Raw genomic sequence first — 15,499 nt, forward strand, 5'->3', positions numbered from 1 at the left:
CTACCGGTACTACTGCAGGATGTTGCCCTGGGCGTTCGGCAACATATGTGGTTTCAGCGTGCCGGTTTCCCAGCGCATTAGGCAACTGAAACACGGGAGGTGTTAGACCGTGTTTACACTGGTCGGTGTATCGGTACAGGTGACCCTATTAACTGGCCCGCTAGGTAACCGGATTTTACGTCGCTGGATTTTTTTCTGTGGAGATATTAAAAGAAAAGGTGTACCAGTAAGTGCCAACAGGCCGTGAAGACATGGTCGACCGCATCAGAAACGCCTGTGCTGACATTTCCACAGATATACTTCTGTCCTGTGTAAGGTCATTTGAAGCTGGCAGTAGTACGTTTGAATATTTCTCAATTGGAAAAGTAGAGTAGCATTCGCCTCGAGAAACGGCCACAGCGTCTCGTCGTGTAGTCCCCCGTTCGATGTTTCGGAGGAATACAATGTTGCGGTTGGGGTTTCCAATTAGAAATTATGAAATACTGGCCTGTCATACCCTCTCAGCATGGTGGTGGGATTCTGCATGCTATTGAATATTCAAGGGGCATTGAGTAGCACGTCGTAAATCACGATTGAGTATCCGTTTTTATTCCTCCGATTACAGTGCCGTCTGGGACGAAACGAAGAAAATGCTTTTGAGAACATGTATGCAAATTTTACCCTACAAACGTAATCTGCAATAAAAAACGGGGGTTGCCATTGAAGATTTCAAAATTGCCGCCCGCCATCCAGGCACAGGGTGGGGTTGAGGGGGTGTCTAGTGTGGTATCACTGGATGTCGCCTTCGGAGAAAAAGAAATGGGAATTATAACTCTTTTTTCATCCGATGGATAGTTTTCGAGATATTTCAATGTGTGGAGTTAAAATGAACACCCTGCATGTGTGTGAGTATACTCATGTGACAAAAATCGGGTTCGATTCCCGGCGGGGTCAGGGATTTTCTCTGCCTCGTGACGACTGGGTGTTGTGTTATGTCCTTAGGTTATTTAGGTTTAAGTAGTTCTAAGTTCTAGGGGACTGATGACCATAGATGTTAAGTTCCATAGTGCTCAGAGCCATTTGACAAAAATCATGGAATATCTCCTAATATCGTGTCGGACCTCCTTCTTCCCAGTGTATTACGGCAACTCTACTTGGCATCGACTCATCGAGTCGCTGCAGTTCCCCTACAGAAATACTGAGCCCTACTGCCTCTAAAGCCGTTCATAAGTGCGAAAGTGTTGCTGGTAAGGATGTTGTGCACGACCTGAACTCTCTATCATGTCCCATAAATTTTTCGACGGGATTCATGTCGGGCGACCTAGGTGGCTAAATCATTCGCTCTAAATGTCCAGAATGTTCTTCAAACCAGTCCCAAGCAATTGTTGTCCAGTGGCATGACACTATTGTTTGGCACCATGAAGGCTATGAAGGTCTGCAAATAGTCTCCCAGTAGCCGATCGTAACCATTTCCAGTCAATGATCGGCCAGTTGGACCAGAAGATCCATTCCATGTTAACACAGCCTGCGTCATTATGGAGCCACCACCAGCTTGCGCAGTACCTTGTCGACAACTTGGCTCCTTGGCTTCGTGGGGCTTGCGCCACACTCTAACTCCACCATCAGCTCTTACCAGCTGAAATCGGGACTCATCTAACCAGACCACGGTTTTGATTTCACAGTCTAGGATAGTCTAAGATCCAACCGATACTGTCATGAACCCAGGAGAGTCGCTGCAGTCGATGTCATGCTGTTAGAAAAGGCATTCGGGTCGCTCATCTACTACCGTATCCCATTAACGCCAAATTTCGCCGCACTGTTGAAGCGAATATGTTCGTGCTACATTCTACATTGATTTATGCGGTTATATCACGCAGTGTTGCTTGTCTCTTAGCACTTACAACTCTACGAAAACGCCCTTCTCTCGGTCATTAAGTGTAGGCCGTCAGCCACTGAGTTGTCCTGAAATTTGGTTTATCGGCACACCCTTGACACTGTAGATCTCGGAATACTGAATTCCCTACCGAATTCTGAAATGGAGTGACCCATGTGTCTAGCTACAACTATCATTTCTCGTTCAGAGTCTGTTAATTCCCGTCGTGAAGTCATAATCACCCCGGAAACCTTTTCACATGGATCACCTGAGTACTCAGTGACAGCTCCATCAGTGCAGTCCCCTTTTATACCTTGTGCACGCGACACTACCGCCATATGCATGTGTGTATATCGCTATCCCATGACTTTGAAGTCATCGTATATGAGAGGAACAGATCGTCTAATTTTTTTTTTTTTTTGTATGTCCAGCCTTGTGATTGGAGGTATGAGGAAATACAGCCGTTCACTATTCTTAGAAAATGAAACACCTACATCCGACTGTATGATGTCATTTATTGTGTGGTTACCGGTTTCGGTGCCTCAGAATCAACTTATGCCTCAAGATGGTGCACTGATGCGCCGGAACTGGTAGCCACACAATAAATGACATCGTAAGGACGGCTATAGGCGTTTCATTTTCTTACTATTTGTCTAATGGTTTAAATCCCTCCTCCCCCTCCGCCCCTGTCGTAGTAAAAACCAACTGTATGAAAGAAAACAAAAATGCACGTTTTCACATTACAGAACAGCATTTTATTCCGCGTTGTCAACTGTAACAGGAAAGCTTAATATTGTTGTTTAAAAAATATTCACCCTATGCCCATCCAAAAGTTTATTAGCGTATCGTATAAAAATTTGAACTAAAGTGGTCAATAAATTTTCGAGATCCTTGACTATTCCCAAGGATAAAAATGGTTCAAATGGCTCTGAGCACAATGGGACTTAACATCTGAAGTCATCAGTCCGATAGAACTTAGAACTACTTAAACCTAACTAACCTAAGGACATCACACACATCCATGCCCGAGGCAGGATTCGAACTTGCGACCGTAGCGATCTCGCAGTTCCAGACTGAAGCGCCTAGAACCGCTCGGCCACACCGGCCGGCATTCTCAAGGATAGTCCATATTAGAAGGTATCCAGTTCCGTAAATGTACAGCAACAGCGAATTACTGCCGGAATGCTAGTAAATATATAGTGTGTGCATTAATAAAACCGACAAACAGCAAGGACTGTTTCCTGACGGGCAATGGAGGAAGAAAGGTCCTACAAACATATTTCCGGAAATGCATCGCTATCAGGGCAGGTGGCGCTGACAAATGACGGTTCCGTTGACCAAGTGCCGTGTCTGTAGCCCACAGATGACGACTATGGAGACTGGTGATGCCAGTTCTGGTAGAGGTAGCTTCATCGGTAAAGAGGACCGATAACAGAAATCCCATAATTCTTATGGTCTGGTGCTAAAATCATCGACAAAATCGTTCTCATAGAGGGAAATCCGTAGCTAATATTCCTTGCACTCGTTGCATGTGACAGGGATACGAGTAGTACAGGTCGTCATGCAGGATACACTTTGGCTCACATCATGTTGACAGGCCACTTTCCTGGAGCTTGTATTAGAGTTCGTCTCGATATCCTACAGAACCCGGTTCACAAAATGCGGTGTATGCACAGTCTGTCACCTCCCTGCACGTTCGTTTGCCTGAAAGGACCTATTATCACACAAACACCCAAAATTGCTTGAAATGTTGTGTTTGTGGTTCATGTCTGTGAGGGTACTTGTTTCGCTATAGCCGTGCTGCCTCTCGGCCGTTCCTTGTAACACCATCGCGGCTTATTCCCGACAAAAATTCCGAACAATTCTGCTGTTTACAGTACGCTGCGTCATTCACGCAGCCTGCAACACACAAGGAATACACGGCACTTGGGCAGAAGAACTTTCATTCGTCAGTGCCATCTACCGTGGCAAAGATGCATTTTCGGACACATGTTCATGGAACATTTCTTCCTACATTTCCAACCAGGAATCCGTCCCTGAAATTTGCCGGTTTTATAATGTAACGGGTATAAGAACAGATATTTTTATGTGTTGTAGCTTGATAAGTACAGTCTTCCCACAAACATGTCACGAAGGAACACTGCATCGTAATTTGGAATAACACAGGCACTGCAAGATCGTATTACTACCTGATGTTTCCTGCATGGTCGTAACTGCACCACTAAGTGAACTACGCCTAGACCAATTGTTTTGTGTCCACACTTTAGCACCTGACCTGGTGCCCATGGAAAAATAAGCATTGATGGCTTACTCTTGCCACATGTACTTGAGGCACTAACCAACCTAAAAACATACGAGTTGTAATGGCTATAATTATTAGTTTGAAAATGGCGTAAATACTGATGTAATGTTGTTCAGTACACACCCCTCAGTCACCGTTATAAATATCTGCAATTAGTGTGTATGTGTGTGTGCGTGTGTGTGTGTGTGTGTGTGTGTGTGTGTGTGTGTGTGAAAGCGAGAGAAATTAAAACACTCACTCTTGTTACATGAAAATGATAGAAATTTCAAAACGTGTAGAATTAGAATGACCATGCGTATTATTTCAAATCGAACTGTACCCTTGACTTCGCACTTCCCGATTCTGCACTATTTCATAATGTTGTCATCTACATTTTTTCACAGATATTCCTACATCAGGGGATTCAACTCCACGGTGTACCACAGGCGCAAGTGCGGGACTGCCAAAGGCCCGTACGTGCCAGCACTGTATCGCGTTAGGCGCGAAGTAATCTCTTGTTTCGAGTGCCTGCTGTGGAGCGAGATCAGAGCCTTGCAGCCAGTATTCCTGGGATACTGTTGGGCGGAGGTGAATGGAGGGTATATAGACACTAAGTATCCAAGGACCTTAGCAGGTACGTGTGCCTTCTGATACTACTTACTGTCTACAGCAGCTCACTATAAATACGAAATATTCTAATGCTGTAACTTTTGTGTTCTCTCTGTTGGAAACGATTGTAGAGTTAAGAATAAATTAATGAAGTGCGTGAACTGGCTGTGGTTTGATAATGAATTTATTTAAGATGACGAAGTAGCAAGATAGTAACTAAAAATCTTGTCTGACCTGCGTGATAGCACAATTAACATCGAAAAATTACTCGCTATTCTCGCTCCCAAGCCACCACAATACTTTGAACACACCTCCAGTAGAGAAACATCCTAGGAGTAACCAACAATGGCATTTCTTAACAAGAAAACACTAAAATACACTTGAATATTGATGTTTATAGGTATTTTCATACATAATCTGATACAGTAAAGTTTCTTAAAAGTAATTTCACCTTATTTTCTTCCTATGTAGGCGTTCCCACTTTTCTTGTCCAAATACATGAATATTCATAATAACAACCAAGCTCCAATTTTGTCCAACTTTTTAATATGGAGATTATGACATCAGAGATGGAGATTAGCTTTTTAAAACAGGCGCTGAGACTTAGCTGGCACCAACGACATAGCTCTTACGCTACATATCTGTGCTCTACCAACTTCAAAGCCAAACACATGCTTCGGAATAAACTTTTATACCAAGCTAACTAATACTGGCGACAGGAATGGCATCCGGCAGCCCTCTCATACTAACAATGCCACGTCCTTAGTAACAAGGCCGACCCCGCGTTGAAGAGGGACAATTACCCAAAGAAAATGATGATGATGAAGCTAACTAATACACACCCCGAAAAACCAAACTTCATGCAGATTATTCCAGAAGGAATGACAAATATTTCGAGGGGGGGGGGGGTGAGGGGGAGGGGGCGGCGAAGTATAAAATGTTCATACTATCTCAATGGTCTAATAGGTACTAGTTCAGACTTGTTTGACCACACAAGGAACGTCCGTGCCACCTAATCATTTTGTCATATAGTGCTGTCCCATTGGGTGATGTAGAGCAGGTTTTGGCTGCAAAAACCTTCTGTGAATGCTCTGTAAAGCTAATCATTCGCATATCACAGCATCTTCTTTCCGTCTGTTAAATTTCGCGTGTGTAGCACGTCATCTTCGTGGTGTAGCAGTTCTAATGGCCAGTAGTGTATTAACTTCTGTAAGACATCTACAAGTAACCATCCCCAGTGACCTTAAGTGAACTGACCACATAAGAAACGTGAATGCCATACTGATTCGTAGAACAACCTTAAAAAAACATGATTCATCCATGAATGAAGTGACTTATAATACAGTTTTTCGACCGATTCTATAGCGTTGCTCATCTCTTTTGGATCCTTACTAGGTTGGATTCATACAAGAGATTCATAGTAGAGAAGATCCAACGAAGAGCTACGCGTTTCGTCAAGGGATCGTTTAATCGGCGCCAGAGCGTTACGGAGATACTCGACGAACTTTAGGAGTAGACGCTACCAGAGAAATGACGTGAATCACGAAGAAGTCTGCTATTGAAATTCCTGGAGAGTACATTCGGGAATGAGTTGGACAACATACTACATTCTCAAGCATACAACCTGCGAAAACACCACAACGAGAAAATTCTAGAAATTAGAGCTAATACGGAAGTCATCGGTATTCTTCCCTCGCACCATTCGCAAATGGAATACGGAAAGGTAGATCAGATAGTGGTACAAAAAGTACCCTCCGTTACTCACCGTCAGATGTGTTCTCTCGACGTGTTACATCTCCAGTGAAGTTCAATTTTCCATTGCAGAGATACTGCTCCAGCGTGTGCTATTTGTAAAAATGCCATTCCTGGTTTGCTGACGAGCCGGAACAATTCAAGATATATACAGAAGCGTAAGAGATGCTGAGGAGCTTGAGAAACTAAGCAAGTTCACACTAATCTATGCCACGCTTGACCACAAGCGACCCTCACTTACAAACGCAACTTCGAGAAAGAACTGAAACGGAGAAATGGAACGTTAATGAAAGCACTGACGTCCGTCACTAGTAAGGAATGACCGCCATAATCGGTATGGTCTAACTGTCCACGAGCTGGCGTAAATAAGTGAAGTCAGTTGCTTGGACGTAACACTTATGAAGACAGGACAGAAACAGCCACCTGCTATCTCTACAGTGATATGCGACGAGACTTACGTCATAGAGTGGAGAATGAGAGAGGAAACCTCTAAATTGCATCGTTAAGATAGATAATTGACACCATACAGTAACTGTTGCACCGTAAGACCCATATTTATGTTAATATTACTTGGAGTTTAGAGGATTCATGGACCTTGTCGTTGGTGGGGAGGCTTGCGTGCCTCAGCTATACAGATAGCCGTACCGTAGATGCAACCACAACGGAGGGGTATCTGTTGAGAGGCCAGACAAACGTGCGGTTCCTGAAGAGGGGCAGCAGCCTTTTCAGTAATTGCAGGGAATGGATGATTGACTGATCTGGCCTTGTAACATTAACCAAAAAGGCCTTGCTGTGTTGTTACTGCGAACGGCTGAAAGCAAGGGGAAACTACAGCCGTAATTTTTCCCGAGGGCATGCAGCTTTACTGTATGGTTAAATGCTGATGGCGTCCTCTTGGGTAAAATATTCCGGAGGTAAAATACTCCACCATTCGGATCTACGGGCGGGGACTACTCGAGAGGACGTCGTTATCAGGAGAAAGAAAACTGGCGTTCTACGGATTGGAGCGTGGAATGTCAGATTCCTTAATCGGGCAGGTACGTTAGAAAATTTAAAAAGGGAAATGGATAGGTTAAAGTTAGATATAGTGGGAATTAGTGAAGGTCGGTGGCAGGAGGAACAAGACTTCTGGTCAGGTGAATACAGGGTTATAAATACAAAATCAAATAGGGGTAATGCAGGAGGAGGTTTAATAATAGTAATACGGGTAAGCTACTACAAACAGCATAGTGAAAGCATTATTGTGGCCAAGATAGATACGAAGCCCACGCCTACCACAGTAGTACAAGTTTATATGGCGACTAGTTCCACAGATGACGAAGAGATGTAGTTATACAAATGTTGAAAGACACATACTAATACAAAGAAAGAATGCAACATGAAGGAGTAATTTGAATCGGACGGAAATCGGCAGATGTGATTTACATGTACAGCAAAGAAAAAAAAAAGTTAGCAGTTTCAGAAAAGTTGCATGATTTATTCAAGAGAAAGAGCTTCATAAATTGAGCAGGTGAATAACGATTTGGTCAACCTCTGTCATCCAACAACTCTATTAATCAGTGTCAGGCCGAATGACAGCTTGCATAATGGCCAGAGGCTGACGAATGTGTTATTAACTTCCTCAATTTGTGAAGTTCTCTCTCTTGAATAAACCTATCAGTTTCCGTACCATTCGGGTGAGAAGAAAAAATACCACAAACTTCAGAAGACAGCTGGTAATGGCAAGCCTTTCAAGCCGACGATAACAGAATTATGACAGAATACAGTAAATGAAAGTAATTCTGCTGAAATGTCCTTGAAATGATGTGAAGTAATTTAATGAATATTTGATTAGAGATGCGAGTGGTAACAAATAATGTATGACGATAACAAACCAAAAACATATACCGGATAGACACCGCATTTCCACTACCGAATCATTCGAACACTTCCTTAAATAATTGTATAGCTCAAGAGATGAATCGGAAAACAAATACGTCTTAATAGTAGGATAGAGAGTCCAGTAGTAATTAGATGAGATGTATAAATTCACTCGAGGTTTCAGAAAAGGTATTGAACGGATATGTTTAACGCTGAAGGAAAAGTAATGCAATGTGCTTGTGCAAGAAGACCAATCTGCAAAACCGAGATAATGTTGTTATTTAATAAATGTGCCATATGTAATATTGTGATTGTTCTACTCGACAAGAAATGGCAGGGACCGAATTACAATTCTAGGCCCTCATCAGCTTAATGTACAAGATGCCCACTAAAACCAAAAGCAGTACTGAGGTGGCTATGCACCAGCTGTCAAATGTGTGATACATTTACCACAATATTTTTCGGAACTACGTCATCCTGTCGTCAATGGTATAAAACAAGCAAACAAACCGATTCATCGCAATACTACACATACTGATAACCATGTAAATATATTGCCCTGCTATACAACACACTCGTACCTTAACGTTTCTACACCACTAGCACCGTCAGAAGTAAAATGGCACCAGTAAAGAAAAAAATTCCTATAAACATCTCATGTTGGCGCATAACTCTCTCACAAGGCTCAGTTGTAGACTAACGGCAGCTGACTTCACCTACCAGTGATAGTACTATTCTATAAGGTATATATCACCCCTCCCCGCCTCCCAACGTTGCTAAATGTCTGCCGCAAATTCTTTGAACAATGTACCAAGTCCTAACAAATGCTAACCAGTACTGCACTTATGTTCGAATGTATGCATCCAAATATAATGACCAACGGGACACATTAGAAACTAACACCACTAAGTAGAAGAAGTTGGTGGCTGCTTCTCTCTTCTGTCTTCTCGTTTAAAGCGCTGACGCATTCCCCTCTTAAAGTGCAAAGAATAACTTCTTCTAAATTTGACAGCAACCACAGGAGAGAACTGACTAACTGGAGTTTATTAAAAACAGAGTCAGGATTGTTAAATGATCTAGGGGAAAGGGGAAGAAACACTGAAACAAGTTTTAAAGAGCAGATTACTGAAGATAGTGGCTCATCGGCAGCGGCTAACCACCTCGAGAATGAGGAGTATTCGTTGTGTAGCATCACAGACAGCGTAAGTGTATTGCACTTCCAAGTTGCTGTCAAATTTAGAGGAGGTGTGAAAGGAGAAGGAAGTGGCCTTTCCTGGCCATTTTAGCGATGTCCTCCTTGTGAAGCAGCCACCAACATATTCTCCTTACAGGTGTGAGGTTTTAATATGTTCTGTCGTTCATTCTGTATGGACGCGCGCATTCCAAGATAACTGCAGTAATGGTTATTAGGATTAGCTAGGAAATATTGTTCAAGGACTTTTCCGTAGACATTTAGTAACGTTGGAGATCTGATTACTTAACAATACTGTCTTTGGTTGGTGAATTCCGCTGTCTTTAGTTGACATCTGAGACTTGTGACGATAGTGTTAGGTCCCAACATGAGACGTTCATGGACGAGCTTTATGTTTGACGATGTATGTTGCTTCTGGCTTTCTATTTCTGACGGTGCTTAATGGCGTAGAAACTTAACGGTATGTTATACTGCACGACAGTATGGATATTTACGTAACTGTCTTCGCGACATACCGACATCTTAATAATGTGGTAACGTAGACCCGAAACATGTTGTGATGAATATAGCGTACATTTGACAACTGATGCCTAACATTCTCAGCACTGAACAACAAGACAGTGGTATGATGGCTTCACAACGGATAAGAAAACCAAAAGCATGATTATATACAAAAAATTAATCCAGTCAATCAAACGAACAAGTTTGCCTTAGAAGCAGACGTAGGACAATGGATCATTTCAGTTACTATTAAACTAAAAAACTTCCTTCTATTGATAGCCCTTGAGAAGCTATTATGTCATTCAACGTGTGTTAGTATGATGGACGTATACATAGTGCTGCAGTCGCTATTTTGTTCAGGGCTGTTGCAAGTTCAGAATTGCTAAAAAATTCAGGAAACGAGATTACATATCAACAAATCTGATCTTAACAGCTCTAGAGGAAGGTTTGAGCTCATTAAACTAGGAAAATGAAGCAGGAATACTTGTTAACGGCAGACATCTGAACCACCTTCAGTTTTCTAATGACAGAATATTGTTTGTCATTGTGTAGACCTGCTTCTACAAGGCATGGAAAAACATAACCAACTTTGCAAGTGGGCCAGAAAATTGATTAGTATAAGAATAAAGTTATATACATTCAACACAAGAGTAAGGTTGGGTTGGGTTGGGTTTTTTTGGGGGAAGGAGAGCAGACAGCGAGGTCATCGGTCTCATCGGATTAGGGAAGGAAGGGGAAGGAAGTCGGTCGTGCCCTTTCAAATGAACCATCCCGGCATTTGCCTGGAGTGATTTAGGGAAATCACAGAAAACCTAAATCAGGATGGCCGGGCGCGGGAATGACACAAGAGTAAGACACGGTACAAATCAACGATGGAGAAATTATGTTTTTATATTTACAACATTTGAAGACAATGCTTTGAAGGAAAGCAAAAAATATGAAGATATAAACCGAAGAGTAAAAATGGTCCAGTGCCACTGATAAAATACATAGATTTTTCAAAACTAAGCTTCCAATGCTTATGAAAAGAAAGGTCTGCAATTATTATGTAATTCGAAGACGTTATTGTACTGGCTTGTAATGTAGTAATGTGTAATTTAAATTTTGTTAACAGTAATATGAATCTCCAGCTTCTGAGATAACGTGCTTCCCTTTACAATGGGCGACATGCGCACTGATTAACAGTGACCAAACGTCTGATTTCTGTTCTAAATAGTGATTCCCTTCACAAAAAACTAGAAAGATTACGTAGCAAGACGTCTTCAGTTATCAGATAATTAAAACATGATGATTGCAGTATTAACTCAAATGTGATCTTGGGCACAAACAGGCACTCCTACAACTTTATCCCGCAAATCAAACACATGAACTAACGCACCCTAAATTTTCAGTCTTTTCTTCACTTACTCTTTAGATATTGACAGTATCGTAGGAAGAAAATGTGGCACGTACACATACACATTTAGCGCTAACCCTCTTTCTGTCTCAGTCACCAACACAAGAAAGACAACAATAACAATGTAGCATAAAATAACGTGCATTGTAATTGTTGATATGAGCTTTTTTGTTATTGCGCACAACAATTATACATCCTTCATGTAAATGAAGTAGCAGTACAGCTCTCAATTGATTTAGACTGTTTAATAAAATGTTATTAACACCCATCCGTTAATTATATGGTTTCTGTATAGAATACGTGCCTCAGAGTAACCAGCTAATTTCTTTAATTTAAGAAACATCCCGTCAGAAAATTTCATGAAACGTTTAAAGCGTAATACCATGTATGTACTTGCATGTCATGATGTGATGAAGTTGAAATAATTTGCAAGGTTTCAACTTAAGAAAATAACCTCCACTAAACAAGATTTCAGTCCTTTATATGAATGATGATACTTGAATTTAGTCTGGAATCAAAAGATGTTCACTCATACACATTTACCGTTAACCGTCGGTTTTTTATCTGATAAACGTCTTAAGCCAAGCTAGTTTCTCTCATGCTTTTATTAACATCGCTTGCAATAGAGAAGTTATGGAACTCCAAAGACGTGTCTTCATGCTAAGTCTGCGTTTGGAGTCAGTCCTCTGATGCTTTCTCTGCCCTTGTGTTGAACCATAAAAGATGGCGGTCGACAGCAATGGTGAATTTCATCTTGCTATATTGTGATTAATAATGTACGAAATTCAAGTTTTGACCTACCACACTGTAAGTCCGAATTTGTAGTTGAGGCACTACATCACTGTGCACAATGCGTACATGTCCGCTTCCAGTAAATATTTCCGGGACATGCATGTTTATTCAGTCTTTCGACACAACAAAACACACTAATGACACACTATTGATATTTGCAATTTCGTTTGTAAAGTCAACTTGCTGCTACTGAGATCGTAACCGTTAACCGTTTGCATCTTTCGTTCTCCTAATGGGTGTATATTCCGCCGTTCTGAAGGTCATAGCTTATAGTCGAACACTGTTCAATGCAGATATCTCACAGTCCTCACTTCTCACCTGAAGTTCCTCTTAAATGATTTTCTTTCTGTCACGCAGTCCATATCCACAGTCTAAATTACCAATTTTGGTCACCTTAAAAAGAGCCCCCTATTTCCTTAACTATGCATCGAACTGAAGCGCGTTTCAACAGTCTCCATATCGACTCAGATCAGCAAACCTTTGCCAACTTTTCTCTTCTATGTCTTTCAAAATAGCTCCGGTCTCATATTAAGTCTTGGCTTCAGATTCCCGCACAACCGATGAGAGGATTTCTGAAAGAACGCGCCCACACACCAGCACGGTTACCTACAGTCTTTTCTTTAACAAAGCAATCTCCCGCCTTAGAGAAATCCTTTAAAAAAATCCTTCGTTTTAATATCAGTTTCTATTTATGGCCGTCACATATGAACTTTTAATGCTAAGATCATTCAAAAACAACGGTTATCCCTCAAGAAATGTAAATATGAATATTGTGAGTAGCTACAAGAGGCAGAAGAACAAACACATGGTTCTGTGAACAGAATGGACTGGAAGACGTTATATGATTGATGAAAATGAAATGGTGCTGGTGGGGACGTGTAACCAGGCGAATTCTCTGCACAGTATCCTTGGAGATAAAAAAAGACCGAGATACGGCTTAATGGAAAGCGGGAAATGGAAACAGAAAATATACGCAATTAACATGCATACGAAGTGGTGAAAACTGTACTCAACAGATAAATCTGTAGGAGAGTTTTATGGTGCAGTGGATAAAATTGTCGACTATGATGTTAATAATGAATATTACATGTGAAGAGAAGTACTGACGAGACCTTATTCAAGATATCGGTGAGAAAGCCAGAATGTCAAATTGATCGCGCTTTCCTCAATACTACCAAGATGTTGGAACATTAGGTGTCACAGACGTGATCATTGTCATATACATAACCTACGCAAGCATTAATTGCCGGCACGGATAATACTGTTTTCACTGTTTGTACCTGACAGAATGACATCAAAGCAGTAGAGACTCAGCAACATTAGACAGTGCATATTATCTTTGCTTGGTGGTAAAAATACATCAGTTAGTTTCTGGAGATTGAAGAGGTTAGAGAAGGATTCAGGATATGCTGGGACACCTTTTTTGACCAATTGAAATTATCGTTACATTTAAATCATAGTATATTACTTTTTGTTTGTATGGAAGGAAGGAAGGAACACTGATTTTAACGTCCCATCGACATCGAAGTCATTAGAGATAGAGCACAAGCTCGGGCTTATCTAGGATGGAAAGGGAAATCGGCCGTTTCTCTCAAAGGAATCATCCCGGCATTTGCCTGGAGCGATTTAGGGAAATTGCGGGGAACCTAAATCTGGATGCCCGGACTCAGGTTTAAACCGTCGTTTTCCCAAAGGCGAGTCCAGTGTGTCAACCACTGCGCTACCTGCTTATGTGGGTGATGAAGTTCATTTCACTGAGTACAAGCTTACCCACTGTTGATGGCGCTGGGAGCACAAGCGCCTGATTGACACTTACTTGCCGATCAGTAAAAAGACAGCAGCGTTTATCCCTGACGCTCCATATATGAAGATGGATAAGTCAAAGTAGACGTAGCACAATGTGGTATGAAGATTACCAACAACTTCTTGTGAGTAATATTGATTTCAAGGCTTTTACTCATTTTCACACCGAGTGCAGATTATTGCGCAGGTATTATTATGGCAGAAGTTAAGCCCAGGTTATGGTCTCTAGCATACGAATGATACACTGGCCAATCTAGGCATTTAAACAGTGTTCTTTCAAGCTTTTATTCCCCTACTGCCGAAGGATCATTGATTTACAGGTTTTCAAAGAAAAGTGGATAAGTTACCTTTTCAGATAAATATCTGGCTTCAGGCATACGGTAAGTTAGTTCACACCACACAACTGATACTATGTTCTCGTCACTTTCGAAAATCCGTTTAATATCTGACACGTTAGTGGATTATGGGTCTGGTCTGGTACGATTATCAAGTTCACCATTTCCCTTGCAACGATCTCATGAATGTGATCTCATTGCAGTGGATCATCATCGCACCCTAAAGTCAGCGATTTTCATGTCACTTTTACGGCAATTCCGTATGATCGAAGAACAACTAAGCACTGATACTGAGATCTCTTTTCCCATAATTTCCACAACTTCATCAGTTTTTATCAGACTTCTGACATTCAGTTACACTTAAAGTGAAAATTTTAAATACGATGGGTCTGGAGATGTGGAACAGAGGGGGTAACGTAAAAGATTATTCAGTTATTAAGAGCCAACTCTTTGGAACAGTATGAAACAGTGTGACAGTTATTTGCCGGTACTGTATAGTAATGTTTAAATAATCAATTACGTAGGTCACATGAGTGCTGTGTGCACAAGACAGTGAAACAAAAATGACTGAATGATGCTTTCCTTTGAGTTGTGCAAGGCTGTACTGGAGTTTTACTGCAATTGTGAACACAATACGTGACAGAACGAGCGTGGAATTCAGCTACCAACCCGTGACAGACTTGACGCCGACAGTACTGTCATGACGTGCGAAAAGTAAGATCTGGGTAAAGTGCCAGTACTGCGGCGTTCGAAAACTTCTCACTGTCATCTCCTAAGTCCACAAATCGGTTTGCACCTAGAAGTTGAAGTACTTGAAATGGTGCACTCGTACTCCTGTACATGCTCTTAGTTTCAGAAAGTGTTTCTGGTGTTTAGAGGTGCAATTCAACGCAGTGAAAGTTTAAATCACCACAGTGTATGTACTGGGCTCCTGTAAATCCAAGAATTCAGCTGGAGAAGAGAACTAATCTTTTTGTTAGCGTCTGTCCCATCTAGTACGGTCTCCATTGAGCGGCAAATTTATTTTATTTAAATTTTGGGGGCAGGTACCATTCTTGTCGCCACAGTCGTCGGTTACGCCAGGGATGTAGATCGACTGTGACACCTGTCTGAATTGTGTAAACCA

The 15,499-nt window shown here is 41.5% G+C and overlaps 1 protein-coding gene across 1 annotated transcript in view; it reads left to right on the forward strand.

The window, feature by feature from the left end:
• The window catches only part of LOC124775959, a 211,652-nt gene that overhangs the window by 58,233 nt on the left and 137,920 nt on the right, over nucleotides 1-15,499 (forward strand). Inside the window, exon 4 of the mRNA XM_047250801.1 lies at nucleotides 4,538-4,767. Coding sequence (XP_047106757.1) covers nucleotides 4,538-4,767 — 230 coding nt within the window. The remainder of the gene's footprint in view (nucleotides 1-4,537; nucleotides 4,768-15,499) is intronic.

The sequence above is a fragment of the Schistocerca piceifrons genome, chromosome 2, assembly GCF_021461385.2.
Source record: "Schistocerca piceifrons isolate TAMUIC-IGC-003096 chromosome 2, iqSchPice1.1, whole genome shotgun sequence".
Taxonomy (NCBI): Eukaryota; Metazoa; Arthropoda; class Insecta; order Orthoptera; family Acrididae; genus Schistocerca; species Schistocerca piceifrons.